We start from the raw sequence: 21,322 nt of genomic DNA, 5'->3' as shown, positions 1-21,322 counted from the left end.
ACAAAATTTAAAAAAAAAAAAAAAATATTTTGTTCCTACACAAAATAAAATCGATAAATCAATAAATAAATCGATAGAATAATAATAATAATAATAATAATAATAATAATAATAATAATAATAATTTTTGCCCTCGTTACGTTTGTAGTTTAAAAAAAAATTCTTATCTATCGATCAATCAATCAATCAATCAATCAATCGTAGATAATTTTTTATTTATTTATTTAATAATAACACGTGAATCACACGACGACGATGATAATAATAAATTTTTTTCCTTTTTTTTACTGTGAGCGAGTAAATAATAATTAACGAAATGTTCATTAATAAATATTATTTCAAAACCCCCCCTTATCCCCCTGACTACCCCCACCTCGTTCCCTTCCACTCTCCTCCTCCTCCTCCACCTCCTTTTTCCAACCTACTTGTTATTGTTATTCGGTTAGAAAAACCCATTAACGGCTTCCTCATATAATAATAATTAAATTTTTTTTTCTTTTACTCTCTCGTTGCATTATTATTATTATTATTATTATTATTATTATTAGTTTTACGACGATAATAAATCCGATGTGACCGTGAAAAATAATTTTTCCTTACCGAAAAGAAATGAAAAGAAAAGAAAATTGTAAAAAGTTCGCATGAAACTTCATTTATTTCATAACAATTATACGGGTATAAAATTAATACACTTTTAATAATTCATTATTATTATTATTATCATTACGAAATTTTTTTTTTTTTTTTTGACTTTCTTAATTTACAATAACACTTAAGAAAAAAAAACGTTATGCAATTATTATTATTATTATTATTATTATTATTAGTTAATGTTATTTTAATTACGTTGTTTAAAAAAAAAAAATTTTTTTATTATATTTCGTAGGTTATGTGAAAATATTTAAAATTTAAAAGGAAAATCAGTTTTATTGTTTTGTTATTATCATTTAACGATAAATCGTTAACGATATATTAATAATAATAATAATAATAATAACAATAACAATAACGGATCTATTATTTATAGTTAAATTTATTTATTTAGTTAAAGGTCGTTTTTTTTTTTTAAATTAATAGAAAAATTTTAAAAATTTATATATCTTACACACGATACGCCCAAACCGTGTCCGTTTTAATAGGAATTTCAATAATAATAATAATAATAATAGCAACAATAATAATAATAATATTAATATAACAAAAGAAAAAGGAATGTTTTATTATTATTATTACTATTATTATTACTATTATTATTACTATTATTATTATATAGTTAGTTTCAACGTTTAAAAGAATATCGTTTCTTATATCGCTTTCGCGGATTAGCTTTTAATAAAAAATTATTATTATTATTATTATTAATATAATTACCTCGTTAAATATTTCGGTATCCATTAAATATAAAATTTTTTATACAAAAAAAAAAAAATTTAAAAAACATTTTTTAATTATTTTTAAAAATGTTTATTTTAAATAATATAATAATTTATATATTCTCCTTTTAATTAATTAAATTATTATATGGAAAATTTAAAAGAAAAAATGTTTACTATCGTTTAAATATATAAAAAAACAAACAAAATGATAACACAACAACAACAACAACACCGGGTAAATAAAAAAAAAAAAAAATAATGATGATGATGTTGACTGAATGAAGTCTAGTCTCGAACTAAAGAGAAAAAAAGAAAAAAAATTTCAAAGTCTCCAGAACTTTTTATGAATGAACGTGTATGATTAGTAGGGAAGGAACTTAGGTTGTGATAGTTTATAAAAAACTGGTTTTGTTTTGATTGTAAATAGGAAAAAAATTAATTATAATAAACTTTTTTTTTTTTTCGGGGAGGCGGAGGGGGGGGGGAAAGGGATTTTTGATAAGAAATTTATTTTTTAATTTATACCTGTAAACGTATCACACGTGATAAAAATTTAAAAAAAAAATTTATTTTATTAAAAATCGTTTATGATTATTAATTAATTATTATAATAATATTGATTTTTTTTTTTTTTTTAATTTTTAAATATTTTCACGTGGGTTTTATTATTATTATTATTTTTTTAACGAGTTTTTTTCGTTTTGTTTATATTAAAATTTGTTTTTTTTTTTTTTTTTTAAAAAGTGATAACATAAATTTTTTAAATGATAATAATAACAACAAAATAATCCTTAAGTATACATGTATATTCATTCATAATTTTTTTAGGTTTTTTACTATTATTATTATTATTTTAATGAAAAAAAAATATTTATTCGGTTGAAATTAAGGTACGATTAGTAAATTAATTTCGTATCACGTTTATTTCTCGTCTTTTATTTTATTTTATTTTTTAATATATAAATAATTTTTTTTTTTTTTTTTGGGCGAGGCTCTTTACCTTTTTTTTTTTTTTACGTTGTTGAAAATGTTTTTTTTTTTTTTGTGAATAAATTTTAAAATGGAGATTTATTCTATTGGGTTGTCCTCCTCGGTGCCGAATTTTAGCCTTAAGGTTATTTTTTTCGTTAAACATCTTCCTACATTTTAAACGTGGGCGAGAATGGACGTTCTCGAATCCTCCTTTTAGTATATGCGTGTACGTACGAATTTTATTATAGGATTTATATAATTACGACTGTCACTTCGATAATTTTTCTAGAATGTTCGAAAATATCGTTTCCGATCGTACGAAAAAAAAAAAATCACTGGGCGTACTTTTTTTTTTTTTTCAATAAATTTATAAAAAAAAAAAAAAATTTCTATTAATTTTAATTAGAGAGAGTGGGAAAAAAACAGCAAATTATTTCCGATACAGGAGTGTATGTAAAATTGCCTAAGTTTAATTTTTAAGGAGTTAAAATTAATTAATTATTTCTTTTTGGTTTGTTATTAATTGAAATAAAAAATTCACGTGATTTTTCCCAATTTCAGAAATGTAAGGGCTTTGGTTTTGATAAATAATCAACAATAAAAAATTTCATTCAAAAAAATTTTTTTTTAAAAATATAAATAAATAATTGTAAGTTTATTTAAAAAAAACTTTATTTAACAAATATCATAGTTACATAATAATTATTATAATTATTAATATTATTAATTAAACTTATTAAGCAATTCGTTCGTTATTTCGTATAAAACCATAAATAATTCTTTGGACTATTATTAAAATTATTTTTAATAGTACAAATAATAATAATAAAATTACATATTACAGTTTTTTTTTTTTTTTAAATAGTGAAATTTTTAAAAAGAATAAAAATTTGATATTATTTCATTCGTATAATAATAATAAATTAAAAAAAAGATGTTCTAATATTCGAGTAAATAATTTTGCCATTTTTTTTTTTAAAATCTATTTATTTTATTTACATTTATAAGTTTAAAAAAAATTTAAGCGATTGTCAAAATCTTTTATAATAAGATAAATAAAATAATAAAATAATTGTTGCAAAATATTATTTTTGTCACTTACAGTAAATAAATTTGGCAAAATTATTATTTTTTTTCTCTTTTACATTAGAATACTTTTAATGATTTTTATTCTTTTAAAAAAGAAACACATATAAATCATCTTCCTTCATCTTCTTTAGTCAAAAATAATCATCCATTTTTGTACTTGATTCTCATACACAACTGTCGTTTCCTTATTTAATCATTTCTCAATTCGAAACGAATAATAAAAAACAAAATATGTTCATACTGTAAATATAAGTGTACAAATGTTTATGTGCATCAATAAATATATATTATGTTCCCTGTGAAAGACAGTACGACCTCCTCCATGACCAATTACAAATAAACCAATCTAAATTAATTAATTATTGTCTTAAATTAAAATATTTTTAATTAAAATATTTAAATATAATTATTTACGTATTATTTTTATCGATTTCAGTTGCTGATGAATCGACTAGTTTTTTTAATTCTTCGTCTGGATTCTCTGATTTCGTTCTTATGCATCTCCCTCGGTAACAAATTTCTGTTTCGTGAGAGATTTTTGTCGTAGTTGATGTTTTGACTTGTTTCGAAGTTTTTGATTGGCTGACGGGTTTCGTGGCATTAGATGAATCATCCGTTGTTTCGAGATTCGTTGTCGTCGATTCGTCTGAGGTAAGTTCAAACGTTTTATTTTCAGTCTTATCTGTTTCATCATCGTTGTTGTCGGTTTTTTCTACACTTGGTTCCGTTGATAATTTATAATTTTCATTACTAACAATTGGTGAAACGAAAAGGTCGCTTTGTTTTTCAGCTCCCGGTGCGGAAAAGCTTGATGTGTTTTCAATGATTTCAGCAGTGATGTTTCGTACATGATCTTTGTTTTTGGTGCCAGTGAATTTTTCGGTTTCATCGAATCTAAAACTGCCTTTAGCAAATCTAAATAAATCTGGTTGAGTTTCTAAATTGTATGTTTCTGTTGATTCTGGTGTGATTGCTGTACTTGTTTCTGTTTCAGATTGTGAGGTTTTTTCTGGGAATGTCGTGTCAAAAAGTGTTGTCAAAATACTAATTGCTTTAGTAACATCATTGTTAGTTGATGGTGAACTTGTTGTCAAATACTCTTCGTTATTTTCTAATTCTGTTGACCATTCTAAATCTTTTGTAGTTTCAAATTCTGTTCCTGTTTCAGTTTTGGATGTTTCCAGTTTGGTAGTAGCTGTTTCAAAGTCTGCTCCTGTTTCAGATTTTGTTGTTTCTAACTTAGTAGTGTCTGTTTCAAAACCTGTTCCTGTTTCAGTTTTGGCTGTTTCTAATTTAGTAGTAGCAGTTTCAAAATCTGCTCCTGTTTCAGATTTTGTTGTTTCTAATTTAGTGGTATCAGTTTTAAATTCTGTTCCTATTTCAGTTGTATCTAATTTAGTGGTACCAGTTTTAAATTCTGTTGTTCCTGTTTCAGTGGTTTCCAATTTAGTGGTGCCTGTTTTAAGATCTGTTCCTGTTTCAGTTGTACCTAATTTAGTGGTGCCTGTTTTAAAATCTGTTGTTCCTGTTTCAGTTGTATCTAATTTGGTAGTATCCGTTTCAAATTCTGTTCCTGTTTCAGTTTCACTGGTTTCTAATTTAGTAGTATCAGTTTCAAATTTTTGAGTTGTTTTCAATTCTTTTTCTGTAGATGTTTCAAGAATTTCCGTCGTAGATTCATATTTAATTTCATTTGTAGTTAATTTTTCAGTTGAAGCAGTTAAAGTTTGATAATCTACAGACTGAGTTTTTTCACCTTCAGTTGATTGACTTTCTGTTTTTTGTGACGTAGAATATCGGTTTCTAAAAAACTGAGTAAAGCCTCCTTCTCTGTTTTTATTTCTGGAATACTTTCTGTAATCTAAATTATTAGTTTTGCTTTTACTTATTGAACTACTTCTGGTTCCGCTGTAAGATTTATCATCTTCACTGTTTTCTTTTGCATTCGAATCCGATGAATTGTACCTTCCGAACTTATACCTATTTAATCTACTTCTTTTTTCTTGCTGTTCCGAAAAAGATTGACCATTACCAGAAATTGATTCTTTTGTTCGAACGTAACCAGAATTTTGAGCTCTTTGGAATAACGGTCTTATTCCCTGATAAGATTTTGGCCTGTAAGGAAACTTTTCGTCTGATGTTTTCACAGAGCTAACTTCCAATGGTTCGCTAGAATGTTCTTCAATTAATTCTTTGGGTGCTTCCGAAGGCACTGGATATAATTTTGTTATGGCTTGTTCTAAGGTGGCAAATATTGATTTAGTTAAATATTCACCTTCGGCTGCTTTCGTCGTTTGTGGTATCTCAGTATTTGATTCGAATATTTCAGTGTTCGATTCAGGAAGTTGAATTAGTGATTCGGTACTGTGAGTTTCCAGCGTATCGGTTGTTGCGAAAACGGTTTTCGTTTGAAAAGTTTCAGATTTTTCTTCCGGCTGTACTGTAGGTTGTTCTGTTGTGACTTCAACGAATGGCACAGTTTTAGGAACTTCACTTTCTTTTGTGTGATCCACTACCGTGAGCTGAGTAAATTGAACTTCCGATAGAGGGGTATCTTTTACAGGTTCAGGTTTTTGTATCTCCGCAGGTGTAGTTTCGTGAAATTCCGGTTGTTCGGTTTTTAATATTTCTGTTTCTAAAGCGTCTTCAGTTTGTGCTTTTATTTTATTTTTCTTTGTATATCTGACTAATGATGGTTTTTGCCTTGTGGTATTGAATCTTTTACCATGATCAAAATTTTTAATAACTGTAGTTTTCGGCGAAGAATATGTTTCCAAATTTTCTTCTCTTGTTTCTTTTATTACGGGTTCGAAAGATTGTGGAATGCTCACGGGTTTTTCCTCTTCTTCTTTACGGGTAATAGGCTTTTTCACGAGTTTTCGTATGTAGCCTCTAAATTTGGTTCTTTGCCTTTTACCGTTAGATGTTTCACCCGCAGGTTTATCATTCAGATCCGGTATAAAAATTTCTTGACCATTCCTATAGTAAATTTTTGGAACGTCATCTAATATCGTGTCGGTTTCTTGATTTTCCAAAGAACCTCCGTAAAATTGTTCATTATCCGTACGCAAGTATTTGCTTACTACTTCCTGATTGGTTTCGCTTTTTATTTCAGTCGGAGGGTTTGGAATCGGAACAGATATATTTAAATGTTTTTGAAAATATTCTCGGCTTCGGACTCCAAATTTATTTTCTCCAATTGAATATTCTGAATTTTTGGCACTTTGATAATTGTTTATATCGAATGGTTTGTACGTTGATGTTGGAGGTATCAAAATATTTGCCACGGTTCTCAAATTTTGTGATTCAGCGGTTTCGAAATTTTCATGAGGCCTTTTGTGCACTCTGACCCGAACTCTTCGTCTTCCATTCTGTAAAAGAAAATTTTTTTTTTGTTTATGACTCCCTCAGAAAATCTACTCTCACAAATTTTTATTTATATATTCTTTTATAAAAGCATTCAAGTAAAGAAATTGCCTATAATAAAAAAGTAGATGACGCAAAAAAAAGGGCAAACTTACCTTTTTCTCTAAGTCTGGATCGAATGCTTTTTTGCCATCGTGAAATTTTTTAAGTTCTTCTGAATCGATTGGTTTTAAAGAACTAACCGAACGAACCGTGGTTAAATATAGATCTTGATTACTTGGTAATTCAATTTCGGAATTTGAACCTCCGTTAGAATAACTTTGAGAATCATATTCTATTTGCTCTGACGGTTTTGAAATTTCTGACGATTGAAAGGATTCGGATGGTACATTTTCCAAAATTTTAGAACCGCTACCATTTTCTTCTTCCGAAGTTTTAGAATCTTCATCGTTTTGCTCTTTTGAATTTTTAAAACTTTCATCATTTTTTTCTTCTGTTGGTACAAATGAAAGGGGATCTACGTATGTTGGGTAACTAGGAGCAGTGGAAGGATAAGATGTGGGTACAACAGTAAGGATGGCATCATTCTTTTGTTCAGAAGTATCGTAAGGTTTTTTAAGTTTTCGGTTCAACGAAGAAATCCTGGTATTTTCATAATAAACATCATTGCTCACACCGGAAGCTGGAAATGCTGGTTCGTAAGATTCTGAATATGTTTCCGGTTTATAAGTGACGAGAGTTTCCGTGGATGTTTCTACGATAGGAGCTGGAGATGTGGGTCTTCGAATTCTTTTGGTTGACACCGTTGATGGATTTAAAAGTCTCTTGTGTGGTCTTACGGTGTACACGTTTAATTTTTGTTCGCCTTCGATTGTTGCTTCAGTAGTTGGCCTGATTGGTTTTTTCCCCGATCTAAAATTATTGTATTTTGGCAACTTAACTCGTTGATTACCAGGAAGTTTGGTACTCTTAGTTGTGTATTCCTGATTTGTGTCTTCATTGTTCTGGCTTTCTGATGATAGTCTTATTGAAGGTGAGATTGTTGATGTTCGAGAATCTTTATAACTGAATGAGTTCTTTGACTTGTTTCTTATTCTTGCTCGTCCTCTAAGTCCTGAAGTAGCGGGAAGTTTGGGTCTGGTAACGTAGCTTTGAGTTTCGTCGTTACCTTGATTGTTATCTTCAGTTGGTAGGTCATCAGTTTTAACTGGTTTAAAACTATTTGTGATGCCTTGTTCCGTAACTTCCTTAGAAGAAGGATTTGTTGCAAATGTCGTCTCCTTTTCTTTAGTATTAGAGCTTACATCTCTTTCAAAATTCGGTGTATATTGCCCTCTCGATCTCGAAGGAAATTTGTAAGTTTGAAAATTGACTTTAGATGCCGGTTTGGTATGAAAATCTTCAGTATCAGCCAGTTCTACTTCCGGTTGTATTTCCGATATTGATTTTAACGTAGTCTTGGTACTGACAAAATTTTCGGTTTCGTATTCGTTGTTAATGTTATCAGAAGTTGACGTAGCAGTTTTTGCAGTACTTATGGGTCCAGACACAGTGGGATTAATTGTTTCATATTGTTTGCGAACTCCAAATGTGACGCTTCCGTTTTCTTCTTCACTCTCTTTTTTGTAACTTGTAGGATCAGTTTTGTAATCATTGTAATTTTCGGGAAGTCTGGAATTAATTTGTTGGTTGTTTTCGTCGAAAAGTGTAGAACTTATTTCATGGTTTCTGTGTTCGCCAGGAACCGTCGGTTTTATATTTTCATTGCTTACTGTTCCAAAAGCCTGTATTGTACCAGGAGAAGTCGGATTGACTTTTAGATTTTTATTTTCATAATTTGAAGAACTGGTGCCTTGATTAATGGTTACTGCAAGAGTTGGATTTACTTTTGTATTTATTTCCTCATAAGCAACTGAGCTAAATTCTTGATTGTCTGGAACAGTAAAATACGTTGGGTTTACCCCATGACCGTTTACAGTACCGAAATTGCCAAAATTGTTTGTTTGTCCTTCAGTCGCTCCGGATGCAGTCGAAGAAATTGTTTTATCGTTTGATTCGTCATAAGATAATGAATTGACTCTTTCGCTTTTAAATGTATTGCGTGTCGTTGATTTAACTCTTTCGTTTTTTAAATTAATCTGCTTTGTCGGATTAACTTTTTCACTGGTAATTGTGCTGAGTACTGTTGGATCAATTTCTTCATTGTCAAATGTGTTGTAAACTGTTGGATTAATTTCTTCATTTTTAGAAGCAGTATAGATTGTTGGATTAATTTTTTCCTTTTTAGAAGTAGTGTAAATTGTTGGATTAATTTCTTCAGTTTCTGAAGTAGTGTAGACTGTCGGATTAATTTCTTCATTTTTAGAAGTAGTGTAGACTGTTGAATTAACTTTTTTCTTGTTAAAAGTACTAAAAACTGTTGGATTAACCTTTTCACTGCTAAAAGTGCTGTGCACTGTTGGGTTGACTTCTTCGCTGCTGAGTGTACTATAGAGTGTTGGATTAACTCTTTCATTGCTATATGTACTTTGTACTGTAGGAATAGCTCCTTCACTACTTATAGTACTGTGTACCGTTGGATTAACTCCTTCACTACTGATAGTACTATGTACGGTTGGATTAACTTTTTCACTGCTAAATGTGCTGTGCACTGTTGGATTAACTTTTCCACTGCTGATAGTGCTGTATACTGTTGGATTAACTCCTTCACTACTGATAGTACTGTGTACTTCTGAATTACCTCTTTCACTGCTGAATCCACTATATAAGGTTGGATTTACTTCTTCATTGTTAAAAGTATTGTAATAAGTTGGATTAACTCTTTCGTAATTGAATGAACTTTGAACTGTTGGATTAACACGTTTTTGATTATTTAGATTGAAAAAATTTGAATTAGGAGATTTACGATTGTTGTTCACTCCCGAAAAAGTCGAACCAATTTCTTCATTTTCAGTTTCAAAATTAACCGAAGTGAGTTCTTGGTTGCTTAAAGGACTTACGGAAGAAGGATTCGATTTCTTATCAACATTAAACGATGCTGAATTTACATCTTTAGCATTAATCACTCCAGGTACAGTTGGACCAACTTTTTGATTCCTCAAGGTTTCATAAACCGTGGAGCTGCGATGCTGACTATTCGAAAAACCTTGAGTGGTAGGAAGTACTGTGCTAAAAGAAGATGAGCCAAATTTTTGGCTGTTTAATTCTTGTGTAGGAACTACACCGTGATTGGCAAAACTCTTGAAATTTGATGTCTTTGATAAATCTTGTCGAAAAGAAAATTCATTTGTTGACGGTTGAGTCGGTGTCGGTTGAGATAAAAATTTATTAGTTTGACTTAATGAGTTTGTTTCCTTTGAAAATTCTTGAGAAGTTTTAGGTACGTCTTCTGTGGAAGGAGCTTCGAGGTCTAATGAAAGTTCCAGAGTCGGGTGAATTTCAGAGGTTTTAGTTTCATGTTTTCGAGTCGAACTAAGAGGTCGAGGAATATGATGATGTTTAGAAATTTCAGCAAAAGCTGCAGTGTAAGTATCTTCAAAATTTACTTGTTCAGTAGTTTGCTGTTCCTCTTCTGAAATTTCCTCATTACTAGCTTCTTGAAAGCTGTCAGTTTTTGTATTTTGAGGGCTTTCATAATATTTTGGAGTAACCGTCGGAGCACTGAATTTATTGCCATCATTATTATTAGTTAAAGGCGTTGTGCGAATACCGTTGACATCATCAAATTTTTCTTGCGACACTTTTTTAGGTTCCACTGTAGAGTAAAAACTAGATTTTTCAAATATTTTTGGTTGATTTGATTCGTCGAAGAATTTTTCCGGTGATAAAGTTGTATCAGGTTGTAAGGTGACACTTAACGTGTCTTTGTTTTCGGGAAAATCTTGATTTTTTTTAAATTTATAATTTTCCGGTTTGTACAATTCGTGGGTTATACTTTTAGCTGAACCGGTTGGAAAGGGTCCGTCTTCGTAAAGTTGAAAATTATTTTGCTCGTTATTGTTTTTAAAAGTTTGCTCTTTAAATCCTCCTAAATTTCCAGAAATTTGCGTTTTGTATTCATTGGGAGAAGAAGGAAGTTCGTAGCCATTTTGAATTTCAGACGTTCTGTCAATATTTTGATTAACGAATTGTCGTTTTCCCGCTAGAAAATTACCGTATTTCGTAGAAGGTGATTTTAGAGTTTTCTGCTGAATACTTTGCGCAGCATCTTGTCTATTTTCAAATGTTTTGCTTTCGGTTTGAGATTTAACTGAGCTTTCTGTTGTCGATTTACTTTGCGGTCTTCTTCTTTTGAGATTAAATCGGTTGTAAGGTTTTCTCACATTCGTTTCACCAGAATTATCGTTTGTTTTTTGACCTTGATAACTGCTTGGCTTGCTTGTTGTTGTAGTGCTAGTAGTTGTCGTTGTAGAAACTACTCTGGTTCTTGAAATGGGTTTCCTCGGCCGATACAAACTGCTGCCTGGTCTTCTATTACTTAATTGTGCGGTTGTTTGAGGAAGAGAAGGAGTAGTCGGTTTGGCGGTTGTTGTTTCCGTTTCAAGACTGTTAATAAGACCTGGAAGTTCCGGTCCAACAGCTGGAAAACTTGTAGGTTCCGAATCGTCTTCAGACAAAACGGTAGCACTATTTTCCGGTAAATTACCCTTCATGGCAGGATTAGATTCGCTGGATACAACAACGGATCCGACATGAGGCGAAGGGAAAGGTATTTTAGAATATCCGAGTGGAGGAACGAAATTTAAGGGAGCTACAAAGAAGGGCAATTTGTCTAATTTTTTATTGTTCGCTTCGGATTCGATATTTGAAAGGTACGGTAATTCAAATTTATTGTAACCTGATGGAGAGGTTAAGCCAGCCGGACCAACAAAAACTTTTGGCATTTCATCAAAATATTGATCCAAAACGGTTATAGTTTTTGAATTTCTTAGTTCTTTGAGGACGTCGACAATGCGAGGTTCGCCTTTGCCAGAGATTTTGTAAAAAACAGAAAGAGGAGGTTGGTGAGGAATTAATTCTGAAGTTTCATCGCTGGTCTCTTTTTCCAATTGGGATATTAAATTGGCATTATCTGGTTCTCGAATGAAATGCGTCTCTGGTTTTACAGTCGTTTGCGGTATACTTTGTTTAGTAGATTGAAAATTTTGCTGTTGTTGTATCTGATATAATTGCTGTTGTATTTTATAATTTTCATTTTTTTCTCTTTCGGCCTTTTGTTCTTGTAAAAGGCGGTTGTTTTGTTCGTCTAATTCTGCTTGTTTTTGTAATTGCAACAATCTTTTTTCTTCGAGTTTTTGTTGCTGTAGTAAACGTTGTTCTTCTGCTTCTTTTTGTTGTTTTTGCTGTAATAAACGTAGCTCTTCCCTTTCTTTTTGTTGCTGCTGCTGATAACGAAGTAAACGTTTTTCTTCTTGATCACGTTGTCTTTGTAGCAGAAGACGTTTTTCTTCAACTTCTTTTAATCTTTGCAATCTGCGTTGCTCTTCCAATTCCCGTTGCTGTTGTTCCTGCAATAACCTTTCTTGTTCGGCTTCTTTCTCTTGCTGCAATTGTAAAAGCCTTTGTTCTTCTAATTCTTTTTGTTTCTTTTCCTGTAATAATCTTTGTTCTTCAAGTTCTCTTTGCCTTTGTAATTTTTTTTCTTCTAATTCTCTTTGACGTTGTTGATTGAGTTTTTCTTGTTCTTCGATTTCCTTTTTTAAAGCATATTGTTCCCGTAATTCTTGTTCTTTTTGCTGTTGAAGGTATTTTTGTTGATCTCGTTGTTTTTGTAATAAAAGTTCTTGTTGATTTTGCAAATTCACGTTTCTGTTTGATTGAATTTCTTGATTTTGTTGTTGATAAAACAGTTTATTTCTATTAAATTGATTGTCATTTTCTTGTTTTTGAATAATAAATGATTGAGGTTGTTGACGTTGCTGTTGCTGTTGAAGTTTTAAATTTGTTTGAAATTTTTGATTTTCGTATTCATCGAATTGTGGTTTTCCATTTATTATTTCTTCGCGAAGGCCTTCTTCCGTGATAAAGGTTTTAGGTGTCGTACCGAATTGAATTTCGGAATACGTGTACGGAATCGTATTTTGAACGGTTGACAAATGAGGCAACGTTGTTTCTGGAACGGAAGCTGTGAACTTTTGCGCAACAGGAGAGGGTGTTGGAAATGTAGATGTGGCAGGGGGAACAGGAGTAGCGGAAGCAAATGCGTTTGGAGTCGATTGAGTGGGAACGTGTTGGAAAAATACTGTTGCTGGAGTTGGTGCCGTAGTGAATGGATGAGAGGAAGAGAGCTTGACGGTTTGACCTTGATTTTGAGTGACGAAATGTCCTTTCGGCTGATGACTTGTAGTGGTGGTAGGTTCCGTAGGATGATAGGTCGTGATGCCTTGATTTAACGTACTACTTGGTCGAGATGCAATGTTGGGTCTTGCCTGAAACGGAATGTTTGACACTTGCTGTTTTTGCTGTTGTTGGGAAATAAATTGCTGTTGAAAATTTCCTCTTTGCCTTAACGTTTCAACAGGAACGTATAGTAATTGTATTTCTTCTTTTTCACGTCCCGGTACAACGGTATTTTGAGCAGTAAAATTAGCAACTGGCGGCGGAGTCAAAATAGAATCTCTAAAATGATTAGTCTGTGGTACTCTTGGTTGTTGTACGAGAGTTTGATGTAGCAGTCCTTGTTGTTGCACGACTGTTTGACCTTGAACAAGGGGAGGTTGTGCACCGGTTGTTAAAAATGCTTGAGGCTTTACAAACGGACTGGGTTTGCTTTGAAAAATAGGAGGATTCGGTCCAATGGGTCTGTTGTTTTGATCGAGAATGACATTTTCCGAAAATTTTTGTTGTCCGAAATTGTTCGTTTCAACTCGGGGATTCTTTTCAAAACCTTGTCCTCCTTGACTGCTTTGACTAAACACAGCATTTTTTAAAACGGGAAGAACTTGTTGATGATGCGAATTGACTAGAAGATTTTGATTATTTAAAAATGGCTGAGACACAAATTGTATTTGGGGAGTTTGAGAAAATATTTGTTGCGTGGGTCCCGGTATGGAATTGGTAAAAGTGGCAAAATTTTGAAATTGAAAATTTCCATTCGGACCCGGAGTAATTGGTAATCTCGGAGGTGGCGGCGGCACGGATAAAATGGCTGAATCATCCTGTGGGAAAAAATTTCCATCTCCGTGTATTTGCCTCGTTACCGTTGGAGGTTTAGGTGGTGTGAGTCCTATGTTTTCGCTCTTTTGTCCGACGTCTACAGGATCGACCAGAGGTCGACACGTTGGACACGGTTTATTTAACGGAATCCAGTCTCCGAATGGAAACTGACGCCTTTCTCTTACATTTTCCGTTTGACTATTTGGAATCGGTCTACTCCATTTTTGCGGGTGACCTTCGCAAAGTCCTATTATTGCAATAAATAGAATTACCGCGCAGATTTTCTGCATTTCGTACCTGAAATAAAAGCGAAAAGAAAAAACTTATTACAATTTTTATCATATCGGAAGGGTTAGAAAAAAAAATTTTTTTTTTATTTGTTTATCGAAAATTTAAAAATTTTAATTTTAATAGAAATATGTTACAATCCAAAAAAAATTATTATTATTATTATTATCTGTAACTTTAACCTCAGGGCCGAAAATAGTAATAGTGCGTATATCAATTTATATAAACATGTATTTTTGTTTCAAGGCCGAAAGGCGACCACAAATTATTAATTCGCGTAATAAAAAAAAAAAAAAGAAAATTTCAACCGTGGCAGTAGTTTTGCTCATTTTCCGCCATTTTAGTTTTTCAGGTGAATTATTATTTTTTTTTTTTTACATTATTTTAAACGGTATATTAAACTCATGTTAAAATTCCGAAACGTGTAATTAATAACAAAATAATATATAATAAACATTGAAAATTATTCCTTTTAATTAAAATACTTTCAACGTTCAATGGATGGTCAACATTATTAATATTTACAAAAAAAAAAAAAAAAAAGTGAAAATTATTCATTTATACTAACCTGGTAACCCCGAAAACAAATAAAAAAAAAAAAATATTTGGCATTTTTTTTAAATAGGTTTTTTACGTTAATCAAATGTTTTATAATAATAATAATAATAATAACGACAAAACTTTTCGAAAAGTTGTTTGAAATTTTCATTTTTTTTTTTTTTATTTAAATAATAAAGTTGATAGATATCATTAATATCACCACTTTGAGAAACTTACAAAACGCGTTATATAAATAAAAAACATGAAATTCAAGTAAGGCATGCATCATTCAATAATGTCACATTAATAAGAAAAATCAATGGTGAGGGGGGAGGGAGGGAGGGAGGGGGGGAATAATATAGTGAGAGAGAGAGAGAGAGATTTGTAGCATTTTTTTTCCCCCAAAATTTTACTTGCTTGTTTACATTTTGGCATAGAAATCCTCTCGCATAAACCATTGATACCAACCGCATAATTTATTCGATTCTTGTAATTCGAAATTTACTATTATTATTATTATTATTATTTTCGCTAATTAAAAAAAAAACAACAACAAATTGATTTAATGGAAAAAATGGAAGTCAAATGAAAAATGTGTCAGTTAAATAATTTTACTTCTGTAATCCGTTGGAAAATAATAATAATGATAATGATAATAATAAATGAAACGGTTTTATAATAACACTCGTTAATACCTGATGAATGAATTTTTTTTTTTTAACGTATATTTTAATTCTACTATCATTATTATTATTATCACGGTTAATTTACGTTACTTTTTATGTAAAAAAAAAATAAATTTCACGAGGTTTTTTTGTTTTTGTTAACAATAAAAATTTACACCGCAATCACGTGAAACTAATGCCACGAAAAAATAATAATAATAATAATAATAGACTTTACTGGAAGAAAAAAAGAAAAATAAAAGGAAAACTTACATAAATGTCCGTTGAGGAACTTGTGCTTAAGTACTATTTTTTTTCCCGTAAATATCACACTTATTTAAATGTCATTTGATAACGAATAATCTCTTAAATAAATATTATATTCTTCCCTTTTAGAACCTGAAAATAAAAAATAAAAACCTTTTTTATTATTATTACATAATTTTATTAATAAGTTTTACAAAAAAAGGATTGATTGATGTGAATAAACTTGTAATTAATAAAAATATGAATTTTTTTTATAAGTTAATAATTAAAGTTATGTAATATCATTAAATAAATAATAATAAAACAAATACGTTAAAAAGTACCTTAAAAAAAAAAAAAACACAAAGCAAGAGCACATAAAAAAATAAGGTCAAAAATCTCACTAGGTTTCAAATAAACAATTTTTTTTTAAATCCGAAAGTGAAAATTTTTGTGGTTTGTACAACAACAACAACAACAACAACAACCGGCACCCATTATTATAAATATACCACACAATCGAATATTTTACACTAAATATACTTTATATTGTAATTCATTCACAGGCGTATATGAACTAATAATTTAATTTCTTTTCAGGTATATTTCAATGTGTTTACATATGTGTGTGTGATGTGAAAAGTTTCGTCTGCCTCCCCCCTGTCTTCACGTAAATTTATTATAATAATTTAAATACGGAACAAGAACATATAATGGAGCGTGCGTGGTTCAATGTCGACGTCATCTATTAATCGACAAGGTATTTACTTATTTATTTATTTATCTGAAGGTATTGCGCCATTTTCGAATGAGTACAAATAAGTAAAAAATATATAAACCGCCATTTAAAGTCCGGTTTCGTGTCACGCTTTCCATTTTTTTTTATTTTTTTTATATCATTTATTTCGATGAGCAAACAACAGGAGAAAGGAAAGAGAGAGAGAGAGAGAGAGTGTGTGTTAAAATCATAATTTTTACGCGTAATAATAATAATATTAATTAAAGATTAATTCTACCCGAATTAATTTTTAATTTATTTAAAAAAAAAAAAACTTTCGTTCTAATTAAAATTATTATTATTATTATTAATAATTTACATTCACGTTTTGAATATTCGAAAGGTTTTAATAAATTGTAAATTCAATCGAAATTGTTATATGGGACCCCCCGGGGGTGGGGGAGAGGGGTTATTTGTCGGGTATATATCTAACACAGGAATTTGACAATGACATTTTAATTTTATTGTGTCTCACATTATTATTATTATTATTATTCATCGCAAAATGAAATATTAAATGATACGAGTGAAGGTTAGATTGGGTAGGATTGCCAACATTGAAATAAATTAAGGGATGAAAGTAATCGGTCGATTAGTATAAAAGTGACGGGTAACACAAAAATTCATTTAAAATGATGTACGAATTTAAATGTGTAAAAAATTAGTTTTAACGACTAGTTAAACAGTTTAAAATTTTCGGATAAAAGGGCGTTAATGATAATAATAACAAATGCACGCACACGCACACGCACACACCCCCCCCCGAACGGGAAAGTGAAAACAAAAAAAAAAAAAAAAAAAATGGCATTTCTCTCTGTTTAAATTTCATTTTTGAAAATTTCGATAATTACTTAAAAAAAAAAAAAAAAGCAGAGGTTAAATTTCGTTTCATTACTTTTTAAATAACAAATTTGCGTTTTTTTTTTTTTTTGCTACGGTTAAGATCGGATCGTTTGTAATTTTATTATTATTATTATTATTATTTTCTTTTTAAAAAAAAAAAATAAAAAAGGAATATACATGTGTGTGTAGAAGCAAGAAACTTACATAAATTATCATTCCGTGGTTTTATTTATTTATTTATTTACTCTCACTACTGCTACAATATAATATTAATTACAAAATCTTAACAAAAAAAAAAAAAAAAAAAAACTAGTTTTGGAAATGGAAAATTAATGTGTGAAATGCGTACTTATTTTTTAAATTTAATTCAAAGGAAATATTTTGTAAAAAAAAAAAAATTTATTACAAAATATTTATTACACAAAAATGAACGTCTCGAATCGAAATATTTTAAAACAAAAGTTTTTTAAAGTGCGTAAATTATTATTATTATTATCAATAATAAAAATGTATTTAAAATCAAATCAAATTACGATTGGTTGGTTTCCTCTTTAAAACTCTCTAAAACAATTATTATTATTATTTAAATATATATATATAAAATTTTCACTTACTTTTTCCAATTAGGTATTTGAAACGTAACTGAATTTTTTTTTTTTTTTTGTTAAATTTAATAATTATTTTTTCTTTCACATTCTATTAATTTTAAATAAATTATAAAAAAAAAAAAAAAAAATGGTTTTAATTTTCGATACTTTGCCAATAAATTATTATTAATTTAAAAGAAAAATCCGTCAACTTTTTCTTTTTTTTATTTTATTTAATAAATCGGCTCTGTTGTTGAACTTTTAACCGCCATTACGAATTTATTACGTCATAGGTAAAAGTGAGCAAAAAATTAAAACCACTTTTTTTTTTTTTTTTTTTAAAAGTTGTTTTTCGAACGATTATTATTCGCTTACTCACCGCCTTGTAAAAAAAAAAAAATTTAAACTTTATTAATAATTTTCGTATTTTTACCGTATAAATCCGCGGAAAAATTTTCGAAACGCGTTTTTCTCCGTATCATCTTTCATTTCTTTTTTCTTAATTTGTGTTCGCGAATTCAAAATTAAAATGAAAAATTTGTCTTCTGCTTTTAAAGTCGAATCCGTTGCAACGTCAGCATTTTTAAATTTTTAACGGTTTTAACTTATCTTTTAGTTGGGGTGAGGGATTTTATGACGTAACAATTGTCGTAACTACGTGGGTCATTTTAATTTTAAAAAAATTTACTTAATTATATGCGTAAAAAAGGGGCGGGGGGTTTTTTTACAAAAAAAAAAAAAAAAAAAAATGATTGAGTCGCGAAATTCGGTAAATCCGTTACGATTTGAATAACGACGATTTTTTAACGAATTTTTGTTTTTTTTTTTTTTTTTTTTTTTTGGTTTTCCCTCATTTTAAATTAGGAAGTTGTAATAATTAAAAAACATTTTATTCTTCATCATTTCACGCGTCAAAATCATCCACCATATTAATTAATAATAATAATAATTGTTTTATCACGAGGAATTGAATGTAAATACGTAGTAGCCATTTTTTAAATTCGTTAATTCGAATCACTTCATTAAGTTTTACCAACATTTAAAAAAAAAAAAAAAAAATGGAGATCGAATGGGTTTTTATGTTCATCGTGAACGAATCGGAAAAGGTTTTAAATATTATTATAAAATGACTCGTAAAAAAAAAAAAAAAAAAAAAAAAAACTTTCGACGAAGGTGTGTATGTGTGCATAATGATTGATTGTCATTAGAGATTATAATTTTTCTAAAGTATAAAATTAATCGTTAAAAAAGGGTTAAGGCCATATTTGCTACGGTTAATTTTATTAATAAAAAAAAAGAAATTTTTTGTTTATAAAAAAAAAATTCAATTTAAAAAAAAAACGAATTACGTTTTGTTTCAATAACGCAGCGAAAAATTAAATTTTTTTTCACGCACGTAATATTTATATTTTATTTGCTTTAATATTACAAAGAAGAAAAAAAAAAAAATTCAAATTTTGTTGTTGTTGTTGTTGTTGTCGTCCATATTTGTTTTATTACGGTTACGTAAAAGGTTATCCGTGCAATAAAAAATATGACAGTCATTTTTGTTTTTCAAAATTATTATTATCATTATCATTTTTTTTTTTTCGTTAACAATAAACTGCCAACCGAATCGCCCACAAATTTTTTTTTTTTTTTGCTTTTTGTTTTTCCGTCTCCTTTATTAAATCCCACAAATACGTCTAAGACGTTTATATTGATGAATTTACAAAAAAAGGTTTTCCATTTGATTTTTATAACAAAGCTTTATTTGTTAAGGGCCCCCCCAATAATTTTTTTTGTTACGTCCTTGAAATGTAAGAAATATATGGAGAGTTACGCCTTTTGCTTAATTTTTTTTTTTAGGATCTTAAACATAAAAAAAAAAAAAAAGTTGTTAAACGAACAATGATGTTTTCTTTTTTTTTTTTCGTAACAATGGCAATCCAATTTTACTCAATCATTGGGTAAATGATAATCATTATTATTATTATTTTCATTCGCCATTTTTTTTTTGGTTTTTTTAAATTGAAATTATTTTGCTCTTTACCAGAAACAACAAATTTATACAGTTTAAATGAAATGAAAAAAAAAATGGCGAATTATATCAAACAAAATTAAAAAAATTTTCGTCGGGGGGGGGGGGTAAATTTAAAAATTAATAATAATAATAATAATAATAATTAGTGGTGGTAGTAGTAGTAGTAGTAGTAAAACCTAAAATTTTTAAACGTGACGAATGAAAATTATTACGTAAAAATTTGTTTTATTTTTTTTTTTTTTTAGTCAATTACGTGGGGTCCGTGAAATTAAAAAAAAACCGAGGCGTTGACCAGTCATTTTATGATTGTCATTATTATTTTACACAATAATCATTATTATTATTATTATTATTATTATTATTATTTAACAAAAAAATATTATTATGCATAATATCGCATAAAAAGTTCTTTTACGAAAAAAAAAAAAAAATATATATTTATTTATTTCTCGGGTGTCACGCTCACGCCTATTATCCACGCTTTACGATGAAAAGTCATTATTAATATTAATAACTATAATAATGATAATAATAATAATAATAATATTAACGTAGGTAGGACGTCTGATACAATAACACAATTATTATTATTATTTTTTTTTACCTTTTCGATAATGATTGATTGCAAAAACCGCTTTCTTACATCGAATGGATTGATAACCCATTCATATTATTATTATTATTTAATTTTATTTAAACGAATCGAATGTAATAATGATGACACGAGTAACATATCACGAAATAATAATAATAATAATAATATATGTGATACTCGTAAAGAAAATAAGCAACAGAAAAAATCAATTAAAAATTGCGTAAAATTAATTTTTAATAAAAAAAAAAACGGAAATGGAAATTTTCTTTAAGAAAAAAAAAAAATGGGTTTTTCGTTTAAAAAGTAGAGAAGAAGACACAAATAAACAATTTTTAAAAGTATTATTATTATTATTATTATTATTATTATTATTATTATTATTATTTTCAAACAAAGAATAAGAAAAAGAAAGAGAGAGAGAAAAACAAATTGTTTTGTGAACATGAAAGGAAGTTATTTTTTTTTTTAAAATTATTTCACGTTATTACCACATTACGTTATTACATTACTATCATTATTATTATTATTAATTCAAATGAAATGTTTAATAATAATAATAATAATAATATGTATTACGTTAATAAAACAATAATAATAATAATAATATTAACGAAAAGGAATTTTATTATGGTAATTAATCAAGTTAATTGATTGAAATTTTTTCTTTTTCTTTTTCTTCTTCTTCTTCTTTTTTTTCGTTATGCGGAAGAAAAAAATCAAATCCGGATTTCTCTCAACCCGAAATAAATAAATAAATAAATAATAAATAAATAAATAATAATGATAATAGTACGAGAGA

General features: G+C 28.9%; 1 protein-coding gene across 1 annotated transcript; it reads right to left on the bottom strand.

Moving 5' to 3' along the window:
• Positions 1-3,626: 3,626 nt before the first annotated feature.
• Phum_PHUM414140 (uncharacterized protein) lies at positions 3,627-14,248 on the bottom strand (the record flags this gene model as incomplete). Its single annotated transcript, XM_002428947.1, has 3 exons — positions 3,627-3,677; positions 3,890-6,808; positions 6,959-14,248. The coding sequence occupies 3 exons, from the start codon at positions 14,246-14,248 to the stop codon at positions 3,627-3,629; spliced, it is 10,260 nt and encodes a 3,419-aa protein (XP_002428992.1).
• Positions 14,249-21,322: the final 7,074 nt, after the last annotated feature.

Source organism: Pediculus humanus, genomic scaffold (genome assembly GCF_000006295.1).
Source record: "Pediculus humanus corporis 1103172108183 genomic scaffold, whole genome shotgun sequence".
Lineage (NCBI taxonomy): Eukaryota > Metazoa > Arthropoda > Insecta > Psocodea > Pediculidae > Pediculus > Pediculus humanus.
The sequence above is the reverse complement of the archived record's forward strand: the minus strand, read 5'-3'. Positions and strand labels throughout refer to the sequence as shown.